Source organism: Quercus robur, chromosome 10 (genome assembly GCF_932294415.1).
Source record: "Quercus robur chromosome 10, dhQueRobu3.1, whole genome shotgun sequence".
Taxonomy (NCBI): Eukaryota; Viridiplantae; Streptophyta; class Magnoliopsida; order Fagales; family Fagaceae; genus Quercus; species Quercus robur.
Window position 1 is genome coordinate 43,756,155 of NC_065543.1, and position 19,432 is coordinate 43,775,586.

At 34.9% G+C, this 19,432-nt stretch overlaps 2 protein-coding genes across 2 annotated transcripts; one reads left to right on the forward strand and one right to left on the reverse strand.

Moving 5' to 3' along the window:
* Positions 1-54: 54 nt before the first annotated feature.
* On the forward strand, positions 55-3,900 carry LOC126701815 (serine/threonine-protein kinase AtPK2/AtPK19-like). The gene is made up of 6 exons (XM_050400193.1): positions 55-1,019; positions 1,677-1,759; positions 1,859-1,979; positions 2,121-2,294; positions 3,165-3,272; positions 3,419-3,900. Exons 1-6 carry the CDS (start codon positions 270-272, stop codon positions 3,701-3,703), a joined length of 1,521 nt encoding a protein of 506 aa, XP_050256150.1. The 5' UTR covers positions 55-269; the 3' UTR covers positions 3,704-3,900.
* A 10,655-nt stretch (positions 3,901-14,555) lies between these two features.
* On the reverse strand, positions 14,556-17,032 carry LOC126701411 (transcription factor MYB1R1). Its single transcript, XM_050399498.1, has 3 exons — positions 16,498-17,032; positions 15,814-16,022; positions 14,556-15,218 (listed from the first exon to the last, which is right to left on the reverse strand). The coding sequence occupies exons 1-3, from the start codon at positions 16,781-16,783 to the stop codon at positions 14,778-14,780; spliced, it is 936 nt and encodes a 311-aa protein (XP_050255455.1). The 5' UTR covers positions 16,784-17,032; the 3' UTR covers positions 14,556-14,777.
* Between the last annotated feature and the right edge of the window lie 2,400 nt (positions 17,033-19,432).

Sequence of the window (19,432 nt, forward strand, 5' to 3'; positions counted from 1 at the left end):
ACGTTGTTGTTGAATTCAATGTATTCTCTGATCTTCCATGTTCTTCTATAAAAGCAAATTTGCGTTAACATTGTTATTGCTTTGCACCAATAATTGTCACCTTTGCTTCTCTACCATCAATCTCTCTATCTCTCTACGATGTAATCCAAGCTCTCTCAGCCCGCCTTGAATATCAATAATTCTTGGTTGGCTCTCTCAAATCTCTAACCCCATTAAAAAAACACACACACACACACGCACAAACACACATAACCTTAACAGATTCTAAAATGTTGTCGAATTCTCAGAAGAAGAAATACTTGCACACTTTCTTAGCCACCAACCTTAACAACAAGCTTACAGTTTCAATCCCATCGTATTCCGACACCACCACCGCTACCACCACCCAAGATGACTTCGACTTCTCCGAAGTGTTTGGTCCCTTAACCCCACATCACCACCAAAACCAAAACCCAACTTCAAATCCCAACCCTTCATCTTCATCACCACCGTCCACGTCATCACCCTCCTTCTCTGCCACCGCCGCCGCCGCCACCACCACCTTCCCAATCCCAGTGGACCCACCTGTGATCCACAACCGGTCCCACTCCTTCGTGGGTCCCTCTCCTCGCTTCACCACCACCTCTCTCCCCCGCTCTCTCCCTCTTGAACCCGAACTCGAACCCGACTCTGAACCCGAAACCGAACCCGGAAATGACCCAACTGATGATGATGATGGTGATGGTGAGAGTGAGAGTGTGGGAAAGATTGGGCCTTTGGATTTTGAGATTCTGAGAGTTGTGGGGCAAGGTGCTTTTGGAAAAGTGTTCCAAGTCAGAAGGAAGAAGAAGAAGAAAGAGAATATTCATTGTGGTTCTGATAGTGATAGTGATGGTAGTAGAGATGGGATTTACGCCATGAAAGTGATGAGGAAGGACACCATTATAAAGAAGAACCATGTGGATTACATGAAGGCTGAGAGGGATATTCTAACTAAAGTTGTCCACCCTTTTATTGTTCAGCTCCGCTACTCCTTTCAGGTATTCTCTTTTCTTTTTTTTCTTTGTGAATTTCAAAATTTTATAGATTATTATACATGGGTTTCAATTTTTGTGATGCAAGGTTCAATTTTTATTGGTCCTAGTTTGCCAATTGTGAATTGGGTTTTAAGACAAATTAAACGTGGAAACAATGAAGGATTCTAGATTCTCACAAAAATTTGAGATGGGCATTTGACCTTTGTTGTTGTTGCTTTCTACTGGCCCACATTAGTAACATGATTTGAAAGTTTTTTAATTGGTGGTTTTGGTTATTGGATTATGGGACTTAAGAAATGCAGTTATCACATTTCTATAGATCAAAGATTTGATTGTATAATCTGTTTACTAGGAAATCCTAGATGGCAAAAGGGTATTGCTTAATTAGCTTTTTGCTGATTTGTTGAAAGTGGGCAAACGAATGGCTGAACCAAGAAAATATGAGGTTTTAAAAAAGCAATATATAAGCAAATAAGCTTAAAAGCTGAAGCTAAAAGCTAATCCAAATGGCCATTAAATGTAGAAGATTTGGCTTGGCATGATAAATGGTCCAAAAATAGGCTTGAGATTCTTTTTGGTTCCTCTACATTTGTGGAGAATCCTTATGAATTTACATGGATGTAGAATGTTGTAATTATTATTTTGTGGATGACATTGCAGACCAAGACTAAGCTTTACTTGATTCTGGATTTTATTAATGGAGGGCATCTCTTTTTTCATCTGTACCGGCAGGGAATCTTCAGGTATCTTCTGTAGTTCTTTTTGAAATTCTGGATTTCTAATCACATTGTATGAATGTATGTTCACCTGTTTGATTTTGGCTTTGGGTGTGTCTTGAGTAGTGAGGATCAGGCAAGGGTTTATACTGCTGAGATAGTTTCTGCTGTTTCACATCTTCACAAGTGCGGGATCGTGCATCGGGATCTTAAACCTGAAAATATTCTCATGAACGCTGATGGCCATGTAATGGCTGTGCCCATTTACCCATTTCGGTCATAGATATAAATATGCTTGAAAGTCTTGAAATATGCTCTTCTTGCATGGATATACTTTCTTAAAATAAGTTTGCTTTTATTTGTCTTAATGTTGGTACCTGTGATACAGGTTATGCTAACTGATTTTGGACTGGCAAAGGAAATTGATGAATCAAGCAGATCAAATTCAATGTGTGGGACCACTGAATACATGGCTCCAGAAATTTTGCTGTCTAAAGGCCACAATAAAGATGCAGATTGGTGGAGTGTTGGGATACTCTTGTTTGAGATGCTAACTGGACAGGTAATACCATGTGAAAATTTTAGTGCTTTAGAATTTCCAGATTTTAACTTATGATGACCTTAGGAGTACCTAATTTGAATATGAACATTGTATCCATCCATCCCAAGTGGTTTCTGGGAGTGGTTTGTTTTAGTCTTCTTGTCAGTAGTGGCTTTACTGAAGAAAAGGAACTCTTTTGACAATTATGGCTTTCTTGTTGCCCAAATAATTGCTAGATTTCCAAACCAGTAACCTGTTAATTGTATCCACCAATGTCAAAGGGTCAAAAGTTAGGTAGCATGGCTTTTACTGGAAAGGGAGTGCATATTGCTTCCTAGAATAAATGGGGATGAGAAAAAAAAAATGATAATGGACAAATCTAACTGAATAGCTATTTTTGGAATTTGCTCTCTTTCCATACTTCACGCAAAAACAAAGTGCCTCTGTAACATACTAGCATGTAAGGCATGGTTACTTCATCATTTTCAGAATGATTGAGGTAACTTACAGTCTGCTAGCAAGTTGTTCCTTTTTTCTTTGTCATAGATGCATGTTGAGGACATATCCAACTGTTTTGTTGAGTGCATACCCTATGCCCACGTGCTTGTCATCCTGAGTTAAGCACAGATACTTGCCTTTTACTAACCATTATTGCATATAGCACAGATGTTATGGAGTCACCTGCTTTGGACTGCGAGTTGCTCCTGATAGAACTCAGTTGGCTCCTTTTTTGGCTAATATCTAGGCTGATATTGATAGTTGAGGAATTTATCATTAAATGTCTTTGAACTGTCGGGCTCAAATAGCTAATTATTAGGGGTCTGAAGTGTTGTTACATTAATTGCCAAATATTTATTGTTTTTTTCCCAAACTATTTATTTCTTTCTGCAGCCACCATTTACACATGCAAATAGAAAGAAACTTCAGGAGAAAATCATCAAAGAGAAGTTTAAGCTTCCACCATTTCTTACCAGTGACGCTCATTCCTTACTTAAAGGAGTAAGTATATTTCTTTATTCCTTTCCAAGTGATTTTTTTTTTGTCTCTCTTCTTTTCCTTCCTCCCCCCGACCCTGCGCATCTTTTATTTTAATTTTCCTGTCAAATAAAAATTAGATAAATATTTCTCCAATTTTTTTTTCCTAGTTGCTGCAAAAGGAACCATCAAGAAGATTAGGCAGTGGTCCTAATGGAGGGGATGAGATCAAAAGTCACAAGTGGTTTCAATCAATCAATTGGAAGAAATTAGAGGCCAGAGAACTGCAACCAAAGTTCAAGCCAGATGTGAGTGGAAAAGACTGTACAGCCAATTTCGACCGGTGCTGGACAGCGATGCCTGCAGATGACTCGCCAGCTCCCACGCCAACTGCAGGTGAACATTTCCAAGGATATACTTATGTGGCACCTAACCCTTGGCTTTCATCTGTATAAACTTATAGCTTCTGGCCAAGAGCATAGTTAGGATGATATGAAGGGAGGTTTGAAGCAGGGCTGCCATTCAATTGTAATCTTAACTGATTGCAAGTCCTGCTATCAAACAAACAAATATGTTCACATTCATATCTCATGTACAATATTTCTAACTCGTCTTAGAATAAATAATTTTGTGGATTTTCACTTCCTACTCAGCTTAGTCTTAAATTTTTAGTGAACTTTTAAAAAATTCTTAACAGTTAAAAAATCTTTTGAGATGAAGTGTGGGCATTTATGTTTCATTTCATTCCTTCTGCGCTAGAGCCATATCAGATACAACATGTCCGGTAAGATACAAACTCTGCATGACAAGTTTTATTTATTTTCTGAGGTTGACAATTTCTCTATCACAATTGCTTTTTACTACTAGGACCAAGACAAAGTACATGGAACATAATTTTAATGAAAGTAGAAATATAGATGAAGGGGTTGTAAGACTTAATGCAAGAAATATCCAAGGCCAAGAGTGAGTTTATGATATCTTGGATCAACATTTGATTAAGATGGAGAGATTAAAGATGATGTAAATCATGGGAAGAGTAGAGTAAATGAAGTGGTGAAGTACATCAGGAGTTTTGCTCTTATTAAATTAAGTAGAAACTTTTAATAAAACTGCTATAAGAACATCTATGTTCTATGATGCTAAATGTTGGGCTGTCAATAAGCAAAAGATTAGTGTAGCTAAAATGAAAATACTAAGATGGATAAGACTGGCATCTATTGATCAAAAGATTAAGGGAGAGCTGTTTGAGATGATTTGGTCATGTGCAAAAGAGAGCAATTATGCACTAATAAGGAAGAATGGGTTGATAACATTAGTAGTAATAATTTTAATAAGTTATATGTTAACCAAAAGCCTTGTAGCTCAACTGGTCTTTAGTGAGTTGAACATTAGTAGTAATAATAGTAATAAGTGATATGTTGGCCAAACGCATTGTCACTCAACTAGTTGGCACCTCCTAGTGTTTTTAATGGAAACATCCAGGGTTCAAATCCCCCCTCCTAATTGTCAAATTTAAAAAATAATGATAATAAATAAATAAATCTTAACAAATTTAAGACTTATTAAAAAAAAAGTGGCATATTAATTAAGGAAGTAAAACAAAGAAGATTAATACTTTGGATAGTATAAAATGATGGAAAAGAATACATGTAGTTGACCCTAAATAGTCTGTTGAGGATTGATAGTTGATCTCAAAATTTTGGGATAAAGTTTTGGTTGTTATTTTTATTGTGGAGAAAGAGACAATATCGTAACAAACAACATCAAATAGTAAGACGCTGTTCATTAAACAAATAATAATGATCATCAAAGGAGAAGTAGAAGAAGTCAAACATCAAATAGTAAGATGCTATTCATTAAACAAATAATAATGATCATGGAAGGAGAAGTAGAAGAAAGATGCTAATGATAATAATAATAATCATCATCATCTAAGGAGAAGAATATGCTATTTAGCACAAATAATTTTGGTCTATGTGAAGCTGTGGTATAAGAGACTATATAGTAAGATGCTGGATAGGATTGTATAAAAAACAATTATCTGAGTTAGCTCCAAGTAGTGGGTGGACTTAAATTGTGTTTGAAAACAAAGAAGTTGAGACGAGTGGAGAGCAAAGTAGATATCCCTCCTCTTATTTGGATGTTTTAAGAGTGGAGGAGAGTTGGTTGTAAGATGAAAATGAGAGGAAATGATTACTTGTAAAAAATTGGATAAATATATCCTTTATTTGTTAAACTCTACAATTTAAGAGGGAAAAAAAACACATGGGGGGAAATACATAAAATTTATAAAATTAGAATTCATTCCCCTATAAATTCTCTCAAATTGGACATCTCTAAGCCCCAAATCCCATCAAATTCTTTCCCCTTCCTGTTAAAAAGAAATCCAAACGAGTTTAAATCTCCACCCGTCTCCCTCTCTCCTCTCCTCTCTACCCATCCAATTGTGAAGTCAAGCTAAGGTTTGATAAATTAATATATAAAAAAGTGAATCTCCACTCATATGGGCAAATAATAGAATGCTATGCATACTTATAGTAAGAGATAAATAATAGAACATTATGCATACTCACAGAGAGAGAAAAAGAGAGCCTACTGGGCACTAACTTTTATCCATTTTATTTATATTTTATCTTGGTAGGGTGGAACAAATATTGGTTTTTCTTGTGAAGAAATTGTGTTGATCCCGTGATGATGGCAAATTATTCATGTTTAATCTCCTTGTAGAGGTTGGAGAGCTCAATAACTTGAGATTTTTAAATTTCTAATATATTTAATTGCATAGTGAATGATCATGGTTACATTCCTCACCTAAGTTGCACAGCGTGATAATTTATGGAGGCTTTCAAACTTTTTAGATAGTTACTAATTGAAGCATATCATAATATCCAATCCAAATTACTAAACTAAGCTTATGGCTAGGCTTCTGCCAGATTTCAGAGAGAGAGAGAGAGGGGGGATTCTGTCTGAACTTCCTTAGGAAGTTGACACAAAGCAACGGTGAAAAGTAAGAGATGCAATTAGAAAGTATAGAGAGGAAAGCAACATTGAGGAATCTTGTTCCAACTCACTTTATAGACAATGAGAAAATTAACCAATAAAATCTAGACAACACATTAATATGTGCTTAGCTAATGATGGCATCTCAGAAGCTTGATATTTGTTATGAAAATGATTGACATAAATTTGATTTGTTTTTCCTTCTGTGTTGATTAGAATTAGTTTTACAAGTGATAAGAGTTTTGCTGGGCATCTGTAGGAAAAGTAAAACAAGAAGTCATGATTGGTGATGAGTACCCCAACAATGGCAAATCATGTTATTTTTCAACAAAACAATGGCATATCATGTTTCACGCTTACTCTTGTTAAGCATAGATAGGTAGGGGGGATATATTCTTTAAGTAACATTATGGCCCCCAGAATAGGACTTCATTTCGTAAAATTTGAAAGGGGTGCATCCACTAAAGAAAGTTGGTGTTTCTTTGGCTGTTTTTTTCCACAACCCTAGAAGGACCCAGATAGAAAATCACCTATCTACAATCCTACGTTACTTCAGGAGCAAGTATCACTTGCTTATTTATATACAAAATACCATTATCATATCACCAATTAACCTCAATTGTCTTAATTGCTATTAGAGAGTAGTTGTGGCAGTTAAAAAAATTTGTAGCCATGAATAGTAAGGGCAGGAGCAACGAGTCCATTTGTGAGAAGTCAATGAAGATGGTAGTGAACATCATTAAGCTATCATCTTTCTGTATTTCTAAGATGAGTCTTGGAGTACGTAGAAATCAAGTAGTAAATAAGAACCTTGCACCTGTGATGAGCTCTGCCATGGTTGACTTGTCAACCAAGAACCAAAGGTCACAAGAACCACAGAGCAGGTCAAAGAAAATTTCATACTTGATTGAACCTGGTGAAAACGATGAATCTACGTATGTGATCTGCGAAGAGATGAACATTGATGGTAGGGCTTCTGCATACATAAGGAAGGTACATGAGAAATGCCAAAATCATTATGATGCATCAAAGATTTCTCCATGCATACTACCTTCTCAACCTTATGCAGTACTTAAATAGCCACCTTTATCTGTGTTGTGTGTTTATGTTTTTGTTTATCTACTTGCTGTCATCTTGGTTAGAATAAACCAGTAAATAAGATGGCGTATCTTCCTTGCTTGGATAGGATAATGACTAGTGTTTTGTAAAGTGTATTAGATTCTCCTTTAGCTGTTGGTTACCTTTATGCCTTGCTGAATAGAAGGGGCTCATGGTCCTCCTCTACCTGAGCTTTATGTGGCATTGTTTGGTGGAATTGAATACCTGTAAGTTGTAAATTATGGTGTCCTATTCAATAGTGCGGATGTACTCCTTTTCAAAGCTGTCATTTGGCTTCATAATACTCTTTTTTACTATTATTTTTCCTTGTAGGCATAAGGCAAATTTTGAAAAATAAAATGCAAAGATTTCTTTGTCTTTTTTTTTTTTTTTGGAAATTGATGATTTAAATTATACTTGAACCTTGTGAACTTTTAGCCCTTTTTTTTTTTTTTTTTGTGTGTGTGTGCTAAACTTCATTAAAAAAAGTGCAGAACAGGGGGGGAAGTTTGCCTTACAAACCTCTAGTAACTCTAATGGCAGACTATCCTTAAGGAAAAACATAAAGCAGGGGGTCCTAAGAGCTAACTTGGCAGCATTGTGGGCTGCAGAGTTACAGGCTCTTTTAACCCAAACAAAGGAAACAGAGAAAAAGGCCCTACTTAAAGCAAGAATATCACAAACAAAGTTACTAATGACCCAATTAGGCTGGAGACCTTGAACTAATAGAGCATCAAAACAATCTTTCACATCTCCTTCAATCACAACCTTTGTCCACCCTTAAGCTAAGGTGAGATTAACGGCCCAAAACACTGCTGCAGCTTCAGCTTGGGCAGGGAGGCAACTACAGTACGGTTTGATCCAAGTTTTAATTGGAGTACCTGTATGATCCCTTGCAACCACTGCAAGCGCTGTTAAGGAGTTGTTGACTGCTGCGTCGACATTGAGCTTTAAGAAGCCTTCTGGGGGAGGTGACCATGAAAGGGGGTGTGACAACTGGGTGAGATGCTCTACATCGGCTAACTTTGAGAATACCAAAGCCCTTTGACATATACGGTTACTGGATAATTGAGTATCAACAGTGTCATCTTGGAAGTTTACTTGATTCCTCAGGTACCATATCTCATCTAAAATGAAGGCCATAGTTGAAGAGATGAGCTCTTCATCTATGTCAGAAGCAGAGGGGTTGGGAGGGTTCAGGATCAGCTTTATGATATCTTTATTGCTTCTGATGTTATGGTTATGAGCTCTCAAACCCCAGCAAGCAGAAAACCAAATCCCTCTAGCCACAGGGCAATGGAAGAAAAGATGGTTGATAGTTTCCTGTCCATCTTGACACAATACGCACTCTTAGCTGTCAAGCTTAACTCTTTGGCCTAACACTTTTTTTACAGGGATGGTATTTGTCGCGATTCTCCAAAGCAGCATTTTGACTCTCTCTGGCACCCTTATTTTATAGATATTTTTCCACATCTTGTCACTCAAGGAGCTTTGATTGGGGTGTGGGTTAGCAATATTATATGCTGATTTGGAAGTAAACTCTCCTTTTGCATTAGGCACCCATATTAGCTTGTCTTCTTTACGGCTGGCGGCTAAGGGGATGGATAGTATAGCTTCTGCAGATTCAACCTCAAATAGATAGCATACTTGGCTCTCATTCCAGCAATGAGCCGTAGTATCTATAAGCATGGACACCATGATAGGAGTTTCAACAAAGGCAAGTTGTGCAGGCTTTGGGATGAAACCTTGAATCCAAGGTACCCAAGGGTCAAGCCAGACATTAATAGAAGAACCGTCTCCAATGAGATAACACGCCCCTTTAACAATAATATCCTTGACTCCTTCTATGGCTCTCCACACTGGTGAGGCCACTTTGACAGGTTCTCTTCTAAGCTAGTCATCCCTCACTTTATATTTAGCTCTTATGATTAAGATGCAAAGGCTGTCTCTTTTAGATGCAACTAACCATGCAAGTTTTGCTAGGAGCGCATTGTTCATCTTCTTTGCACTTTTAAACCCCAAGCCTCCTTTACATTTTGGTTTACAAAGATTATCCCATGCTGTGAGGGCTAGGAACTTCCCCTCTGATTTCTTTGGCTTCCACCAAAATCTGCGAGAAAGCGAGTCCAACTTGTTGCAAACATTGTTGGGGACATTGAATGCGGACATTGCATAATTAGGGATGGCTTGGACGATGGAGTTTATCAAGGTCGACCTACTTGCCCAAGAAAAACTTTTGCTTCTCCAACCCTCTAATTTTGACTCAACCCTTTCGACAAGAAATTTGAAATCTTTAGTTCGGGCTTTAGTTAAGAAAAGAGGGGACCCCAAATAAATGGCATCCTTCTTTAGGCTTCGCATTTGTAACACATGCTTTATCGCTCTCCGCTTGTCCCTGTCTGTTTGATTAGAGAAGAAAACCCCAGATTTGATATTGTTGAGGATCTGGCCAGACCAGCTACAGTACTTCTGGATGCAGTTCATAATGGCAGTGGCGTTACTTCTCGTTGCTTTGGAGAAAAGGAGGATGTCGTCCGCATACATCACATGGGTGACAGTTGGAGCACAAATACTAGCTTTAACTCCACTGATATTTTTATTCTCGAACTCTTTCCCAATGAGCCTAGACAGAACTTCCTGCCCGATGATGAGAAGGTAGGGCGAAAGAAGGTCGCCTTGTTTGAGCCCTCTGGTGGGCTTAAACTGGTCTGATTTTCCCCCATTGACAAGCACTTCAAAGGAAACTATGGACACACAAGACATAATCCACCTAGTGAATGTTCTATTAAAGCCCATTTTACTGAGAACAGCCTGAAAGAAATCCCAATTTACTCGATTATATGCCTTTTGGAGATCTATTTTAATTGCCATCTGCCCAGATTTTATCTTCCTAATTTTGAAGCTGTGGATCAGTTCTTGGACAATCACTTGGTTCTCTACAATCCAACGGCCAAGGATAAAGGCTAATTGGAATGGGGAGATGAACCTCGAGAGGATAGGCCTAATTCTGATCACCAATAACTTGGAAATAATCTTATAAATGACATTACATAAACTGATAGGCCTATAATTGTTGAAAGATGAAGGATTTGGTACCTTTTGAATGAGGATGATGAGTGAGCTATTTACCTCTTTTGGCATTGATTCGTTAAAAAAGAAGGAAGTGACTGCTTCAATAACATCCTCCCCCACAATAGGCCAGTAGCTTTTGTAGAAGGCAACAGGGAAACCATCAGGCCCTTGTGCCTTAAGCTCCGGCATGTGAAACAAGGTTTACTTGATCTCCTTAGGGGTGGGAATCTTGCATAAAGCTCTATTCTCCTCCTCTGATATGACTGTCGAAATCAGGTCCTCCAACTGGTTCGGGAAATTAACATCCTCAGCAGTGAAGAGATTCTTGAACTTCTCCTGTAAGTGTTGTCTGATTGGGCAATTGTCTATGATCCAGATTCCATCATCCCCTCTGATAGCCTTGATGTTGTTCTGGCGCCTCCTAATAATTGTAGAGAGGTGGAAAAAGTTTGTATTCTTGTCCCCTTCCTTTAGCCAAAGTTCCCTGGACTTCTAGCACCACAAGACCTCGCTACATAGCAACCATTCTCTCAACTCAGCTTGAGCGTAGCCTCAGTATTGCCATTCCAGTCCGATGGCTCAACTCTTTGAATCTCAAAAATCTTGTGAATGAGTGAATTGATTCTCGTTTGGCACATACCAAAAACTTCCTTGTTCCATTTGCGGAGGGCTTTGCGGGTTGCCTCTTGCTTTTTGCACAACTTTGTGAAATGAGGCCCCCTGAATAAGTTTGTGAAGAACTTATGTATAAGTTTAAATTTAAACCTAGGAAGCAAAAAAATCACTATAAACAAGAAGGATAAACTATCTATTTCAGTCTGTCCCTTGTAGGTCAGTTAAACATTATCTTATTAACTAAGAAATGCCCTATGATTTTTCTTATGCTTTCAATTAGCATAAACAACTATTTTGTTTGAAACAAGGATATTATAGAATGGCCATTTGCTCAATATTTCACAAAAGAATATCATAAATAAAATTGGGACACTTTAAAAAAATACACATTCAATAACCTTACCTCTCCACACATACAAAAAAAGAAGAAGCATTTATTCACAAATCATCATCCTCTGTTTTTAGCAGAACAAAAGTAGCAGTATGTCGGTATATCCAACTAAAGAATCTACTTGTAAGTTGTAACGTGCCATGCGAAAAATTAAACCTTTCAAATAGCCCATGATTCTGCTACAAAATAGTAGTGCATCATCGTACTTGTCTCAGGACAAATCCAACTAGAACTTCAAAATTGGCCACAGTGATCTCGCACTATCTAAGCCGCATGCTTGCTTTCAATTACTTTCAACAATGAAGAAAAAATTCACTCATCACTTACTCATGGCAATGATAAGCCATAATTGTGATATTAATAAAGGCCATTTTTCACTCTAGTGGTTACATGAACGACCTTAATGGAAAGGAAAACCATAACAAGGTCGTAGAGAATTTTCTTTACATTGTTAATGCATTGGATTTGGTGGTCATATTGTGTAAACCAAGCCCTAAATGTCTAATGAGTAATGATTGTAATAAATAATAAATAAATCAGAGCAATTTATGTGATAATCGTGCTTCTTTTTTCGTTTCACGTACTAATAATGTTAGTATTACACACTTTTATACATACTTTACCACAATTGTCCTACGTAACAGACTATGATTAGTTGTTTATCATTATTATATAATTCCGCTATTTTTTCTTCACCACTTACAATCTACCACGTATAACAATCATGTCAAAATATGTAGTAATAGCATTATTGTTCGTTCACTATACTAGCTTTAATTAGTAAATGTGAAAAGTTAATGAATATTTTGCTAACAATTTAAATAAATTTATGAGAAAAGAAAAATATAATTGATTTTTTAGACAGTTTTTTATTTTTTTATAAAAATGATATCAAAATTTTCTAAAAATTAAGTACTAATCAATACTCTTAAAACACCCATTAGCTGAACCTCTGGTAAATTAGTCAAATCAGGTCAATGAGTGCGTAGTTGAACTTGACTCGGTTTGTTCAGCCTTCAAATATTAAGATGATGGAAAACTTCAACGATTCCTTTCAGATAGGACCTTCTTCGAATATAGTGTTGCCTCCTTTTTTGTAGTCATTTCCAGAGCTGGATTAGCTAGAAATGATTACAAGAGAAATTGTAGTAATGGCAATTGTCACACGGTGTCCAGATACAGCTTCCAAAAAGGAATGCCAAAAGTCTGTGTCTCTAGGTGGCAATATTTGACAATGCGAATTGTTTTTTTTTTTCAAAGTTAGACTTTTAGTATAAATGAATTTGGATTAAAATGGTCAATTCATCTCTTGACATAATTAATAAATGACGTTATTTATTGTTCATGTCAATTCCATACGAATCAATTTGGGTGGAACTCCATTGAGTTGAAATAATAACTTTAATATTGTAAGCTATTATTAGTACTTTAATGTTATAATGAATTAAACTTTGTATATAATTTATTTGTTTGTAACTGTTATAATTAATGTACTTACAAAATATTTATAAAAAAAAAAAGTCAATTGTTTTGGATCATATTATTTTTGTGAGTTGAAATGGATAGTATTCGTGTTAATCCAATATAACATGTTTATTAAATGAGTTAAAATAAGTATATATTAAGCGTGTTAAACTTGTTTGCATCATGTTAAAACTATTAATAAAAAAGTAGTGTTAGGATTAAGAGTTTTGACAAGATTATTAAATTCATCATTCACCAAGTTAGAGTTGACCAATGTATTAGAATGCCCCTACTTTAACACTAACATGACACAAAAACAAATTACCACCCCCAAATTCTCTATATCTCAAGTTGGAATGCGAATCCTAAAATCTCTTTAAACCCACTACAAAGGGTTGTAGATGACTCATGTGCTATTAATCATATAACTTATTAAGTCATTTAAACTTGTATAATTATTAAATAAATCATATGATTAAGCACAAATATTTAAAGAGTTATTCTAAATTTTACTGCACCAATCACATAAAAGTAATATAAATATTTGTATATTAATTTTTGAAGTGAAACCAATCACATGTCAAGTAAATTTATCATTTTCTTTTCTTCCAAAGGACTGTTCCAGACGCAGCTGCCACAGCAGACAGAACACTGATCATAAACAGGGCTGGCAAGTTCTGGTTCAATTAGTTAATCATCAATGTTTGACCCATAAACTCAAACTCAAGGTTTAGCCCATCTCAACCTACCTGTCCCAGATTCAACCCAATGGCCCACCCAGGTACTGCAACTTTTCTTTTTTACTGAGATTTCACTTCCAATCCAACTTTCCTTTTTAAAAGTCAATAAACTTAATCCAATAAAGATAAGAATCAATACCATAAATTCAGCTGAGACTATAATTTGGGGCCAAATGAGAATTATTGCACTTAATCCTAAAAAAATAGTTAGCCATGGGGCAAGAAATTTCAGAATTCAGTCACCATATCCATGCCAATAGAACATTCTCTGTATCCTATAGTACAGAAAAAGGAAAAAAAAAAAAAAAAAGAAAAAAAAAAGATCTCAAAAGTCCAAAAAATCAGCCAGTCTGCAAATTTTCCATTTCCATTTTCACTTTCCTAACCATATTTAACAGACCCTCCTCTGGCCAATGAGAAAAAGCTTCTGTTTTCTACTGTTTTGTATTTTTCTTTTCACAGAGCACCATAAATCTTAATATCAACGTCAGTTTTAATTAAACAAACAGTCCCTTTAATAAGGGGTTTCTCACTTCTCAAAGTTCAATGAAAGCAACCATTTCTACCAAAATATAACAATCAATAAAACCATAAATGCAAAACCCACCACACGTTTTAAAAACTGTTTTCCCCATTCAATTGAACCTTACAAATGTATGACCCACAACGCGGCATTAATCACACTACCACAACTACCCTGCTCCATTATTGGGTACCAAAATCAATCCACACACACAAAATCAACGTGTCCATCACTGAAAAGGGAAGAAAATGCGCTTCTACAAATAATCCAACTTGATTTTTTTCTCCTCTCAAAGCCATGAAAACCACTCACGTTAGAGTTAGGCTAAACCCACCATTGTATGAGTAATGAACAGTGTCCTTGTTATTTTCAGTTATATTAGCTACAATCAAGAACAGCCAAAGGAACGCGAATCTAAGATAATAGCATAAACCAACAACAAAGAAAATGACATGACAGTTTCTGGGTCTGTACAAAACAAACAAGGACAAATTCAGTCACCTAATTACCTTGTCATCTCTAACCCATTCTCTCTTTTTCTTTTTCTTTTTTCCTTCTAGAGAGATAAATTGATCTAAGAAACCTGCACTAATTATCAACCATTCCCCCCATATTTAATATTTTTCTCAAGCAACAGTGATGATACTATCCCCATTGTTGAAGTTTGGCATTGCTTGGAAAGCTGAAGGATGCCTCGACGGTGACTCCCTCTGATCAGATGTCAATGACAGCTTGAGAGTCAATGGTGAAGGATCAGAAGCCGACTTCCAATTCAAGTTAAGGTCCGTTATGGTTGCGGCATGAGTAGCCTTATGGATAGGAATTGGACGGACAAGCTTTGATGATGCATTGATATCCAGATTCCCCTGTCCTAAGCTTAGATTTTCCATTGGGTTCTCAATGGGAACTGGAACCACAGCTGGCCCAACAGTCATTGGAAATGCAGTCATCATAGGATAACCACTAAAATTGCATGTTTCAGGCGGTGGAGGTGGCAATGAATGTGAATTCGACACATTATCTTGATTGTTATACCCTGGTTCGTCTTCCATTGGAATTGCTGTGACCTAACACAGGAAAATTGGTCCACGGTCAAGAAAAGGTTTTTACCATTTGGTCATTGAGAAAACGTAGGAAATCACAAAGAAAATCACTCAACTATAGTCAACTTTCACAAATTCTTAAAGAAAGCAAAACAAATACAAAAACATAGGATTCTTCATTAGTACTACTACTACTACTATTTTTTTACCTTGAGTTTAGTCTTTCTAAATTTTCTCAACAACCAAAACGTACTATACTAGCAAAACCGAAGAAATAACATAGAAATGAGCACCACCATTAAAAAATTAATAACCTTCTCATTTCTAAGAAATTACATATTATCTCATTGCCGACAAAGTAAGAAGACCATTTTTCCTTGTAATAGGTAATTGCCTAAGAAGTAACAAAATTAAATCCAACACTCAATCTATATATTCATAGAAAATAATTTAAAAATATTCCCCAAAATTTAAGTCAACAGTCAAACATAATTAGATCACAGCTCATTAAAAATTCAAGATTGAAAATTTCAAGATTCTTTTGTTGTTGTTGTCCACAATTTTTTTTTTTTTTTTTTTTCTCATCAACCAAACAAGAAAGCAAGCTTAATGGGGTTACCGTATCAGTGGTGATATCAAAGAGGCTAGATCGGCGGCGGCGGCGATTGAGGTTGGTACGGCGGAGAAAGTACTTCTGAGCATGACTTGCAACCTGGGTTGGCGTGCGAGTCTTCACAAAGTTTCTAGATATTCCTCTCCAATCTCCTTTCCCTACTTTCTGCAATCCCAGCAGGAATAGCTTGTGCTCGTCCTCTGTCCATGGCACACCTAAAACATCGTAACAAAAACAACCAAAACATTAGTACCAAAATCTTATAATCTACCATAGATTCAACAAAAACAACAACATCATCAGTAACCAAATCTTAGTCTCAACAGACTAATAAAGACAACTTTTTTTTTACTGCTTCTACTAATGTTACTTGTTTTTTTTAAATTCTCTCTCTAAACTTGAATCAACTCACTTGTAATAGTAATCAAATCAAAAACTTTATTTTTCTAAACAATCTTTTTTTTTCACATAGGAACAGTAAAAAAGACAAGGAATTTTGTACATGCGAATTCATAGCTTTATGGATCAACTAGGAGTAGTTAAAAATTCAGCAAAAAAAAAAAAAAACCCATTATAGCAGAATTTGGTATAGAATATATAGTCAAAAAGGTTTTGGATTTGGATTAATGAAAAAATAAAAATAAAAAATCTCAAAATATAATGATGATCGGTGATCTATCAGAATCGGACCTCGTTTACGTTCACGTTCACGGGTGGCGCGTGAGCTAGGGACGGCGTCGTCGGCGGAGGCGTAACCAGCAGCAACATCATCTTTGGATTGAATCTTATTGCTACTATTATTGGAAGCCTCTCCATCTTGATGAGGTTGTTGAGGCTGAGGCTGAGGCTGAGGCTGTTCATACTGAGAGAGATTGTTCATACTCACGCTCTTCCTCATCGAGTCCACCACAACTCTCACCCCAAACAACATGATCTCTCCGTTTCCACACGTCTCTGACTTCATCTCCATCTCCATCTCTGAGAGAGAAAACCTTTCACTTTGCTATACCTTTTTTTTTTTTTTTTTTTAAATCTCTTCTCTCTTCTTCTTGTTCTTGTTAAAGAGGGAATCTTTAGAGACCGTACAAGTGGAAATAGAGATAGAAAAATATGAATGAAAGGTTTTGTGTGTGTGTTGGTTTATATATATATATATATATAAATATATGTATGTGTGTGTGTGTGTGTGGGAGAGAGAAAGAAAGACAGAGATGGGGTGGCACCATGTGGATGTGTGGGTGTAAAGTTGTGGCGTTATGAAACCTATGGTTTGTGTCTGCTTTTCATACGTGGTTTTGCTTTTTTTTTTTTTTTTTTTTTTTTAACATTTTTTTAGGACACATTTATTGATGCTAATGGTTAATAGAAAGATTTTTTTAGTATTCTGGGAGTTTAGAAATGATGCTCCTTCTTAAATCTATGGTGGCATCTATTATGAACGTGGAAAAAAAAAAAAAAAAAAAAAAAAAAAAAAAAAAAAAAAAAAAAAAAAAAAGTAAATCATTCTGAAATAATTATTTTTGTTAATAAATTATTTTTAAAAAGCTTTAATATCATTTTTACGAAAAATATAAAAATTATCAAAATAATTAATTATTTTATCATAAATATTTTTAAAAATAACTCATAAACCAATGTTCATAGAGTATCCATTGACTTTTTCTTTTTCTTTTTTAATTTTTAATTTACTGTAAATTTTGTAAAAAGGGGTTTAACTAGTTAAGGTCAATCCACTTGACATATTTGATTGATTATATATCATTATCATTATTTGTTTGTGTATATAAACTATGGGTTCGATGTTTTGGAGTCTTGGGACCATTTTGGGTTTAGTTTGTTATTATTTGGCTAAGAGGATTAAGATAATGTATTGGTTTTTGGTGTCACTGGCCAAGCGTGATAAGCAGTATGTATCTATGCATTTTGAGGTGTGTATGTGACGAATGTGTGACACGAAGATGAAAATTTTGTGGGCCTCATGTTATATGTTAAAAAATTGAAGTTGCATTTCTCTTGTTGGTTTATTGATTCATATAGTCCACAAGCGTCCAATCAATCCTTGTCATGAACAAAGAGAGTTGAACAAATTTTTAGACCCCATCTTACACTCAAATGTGATGCTTCCTCAATAATGTTATTCATGTAAAATTTGAAGAGACTTGAGAACGAATTAAACTTATTGACATAGTATCTCATAATTGGAGTGATACCTTTGGTCCTTTCTTTAATAAATGATTTAGATTCAAATACTAACATTAGGATTGTAAACAAGTTGAGTAGAACAAATTATTAAAAATTAAAAATTGTTCATTTAATTTTATTTTGAAAACAATTTATATTTAAACTCATTAATAAGCTTTATTACATATTCATATTTAGTTCATTTACCTTTCAAACAAGCTTGATCTTGTTTAAAATCTACTTCATTGACTTAATTTTTCTCCAAATACAGTGAATAATATGACTGAAAACTTTTTACATAAATTTATGCAAATAATTGATAACTAAAATAGTTGAAATTATTATTTAAATTTTTTTGAAATTATATTATTAAGTTAATTAGATATAATATTTTCATTTACAAACTTATAAAAATTAGATTTATTAATCTCGTATTATTAAAAATTATATACAAATTTTAATATGAATTTTTATGAAATTAAAATTTTATATTATCAATCAGTTATAAATAATAATTTGATATCTTATACATTTATTTAGAAACTTACATTATCTCATGTTAAGTCTATATAAGTATATTCTTATACATATATTACATATAATATTATATATTATACATATAATATAATATTATATATATATATATATTTTTTTTTTAAATTGGTTATTATATTAACTAGTTTACTCATAAATACATTATTATAAATGAGCTTAGTTTTCAATAATTAAGCCTTGAATTTGACTCTTTAGCTAAATAAACAAACATCAACAAGGATTTTCTCAAAACATTGTTCATAAATAATTTGATTTATTTATCGCTACAACCAGAATGTAGGTTCCCTTAATTTATTTATGCAAATTTGTAGAAAGAAATTCTTCAACCAAATATATAACTATCATTTAGGCTCGTTTGGTTGGAATGATTATAGGAAGATGGAAAGTGGGAAAGAGAAAGGTGAGGAGAAAAATGGTGGGGCCTAAGAGTAATGTGTTTTCTCTTTGAGTCTGCCATTTGAGGTGATTTTGGAATCTCTTTACTTTGGAGAGAAAATATGGGGGAAAGAGGAGATTTGATGGAAAATTATTTATCTCTGATATATCCAGTATCTACATCTCCTCCCACTTGTGTTTGACATTGGTTTTTTTTTTTTTTTTCAACTTTAATGTTTAAGTTTTTATTATTTTTTATATTGATTATTGACAACAATTTTTTTTTTATGTAATAGGGTTATGAGAGTTTATTTATACAAATTTCATTTTCTATCCTCTCATTTTTTATCTCAACCAAACAAATGAGTTTTCTATCTATCAACCTTTTCATCCCCAACTAAACATACATAAGAAAAAACTAAACATCTTCTATTCTCCACTTTCCCATAACCAAATCAATCAAAGCCTTATAGATAAGAATGATATCCCAGCCACATACATGATTAAAATTTGT

What these genes read in the sequence shown, in the direction of transcription:
- LOC126701815 (XM_050400193.1), top strand. Translation starts at nt 270, where the DNA reads ATGTTGTCGAATTCTCAGAAGAAGAAATACTTGCACACTTTCTTAGCC. An exon ending in TACCGGCAGGGAATCTTCAG is followed by an intron (nt 1,760 to 1,858) that starts GTATCTTCTGTA and finishes TGTCTTGAGTAG; the next exon opens with TGAGGATCAGGCAAGGGTTT. An exon ending in TTGAGATGCTAACTGGACAG is followed by an intron (nt 2,295 to 3,164) that starts GTAATACCATGT and finishes TTCTTTCTGCAG; the next exon opens with CCACCATTTACACATGCAAA.
- LOC126701411 (XM_050399498.1), bottom strand. Translation starts at nt 16,783, where the DNA reads ATGGAGATGGAGATGAAGTCAGAGACGTGTGGAAACGGAGAGATCATG. An exon ending in TGAACGTGAACGTAAACGAG is followed by an intron (nt 16,023 to 16,497) that starts GTCCGATTCTGA and finishes ACGATGTTTTAG; the next exon opens with GTGTGCCATGGACAGAGGAC. An exon ending in TTGATATCACCACTGATACG is followed by an intron (nt 15,219 to 15,813) that starts GTAACCCCATTA and finishes TTCCTGTGTTAG; the next exon opens with GTCACAGCAATTCCAATGGA.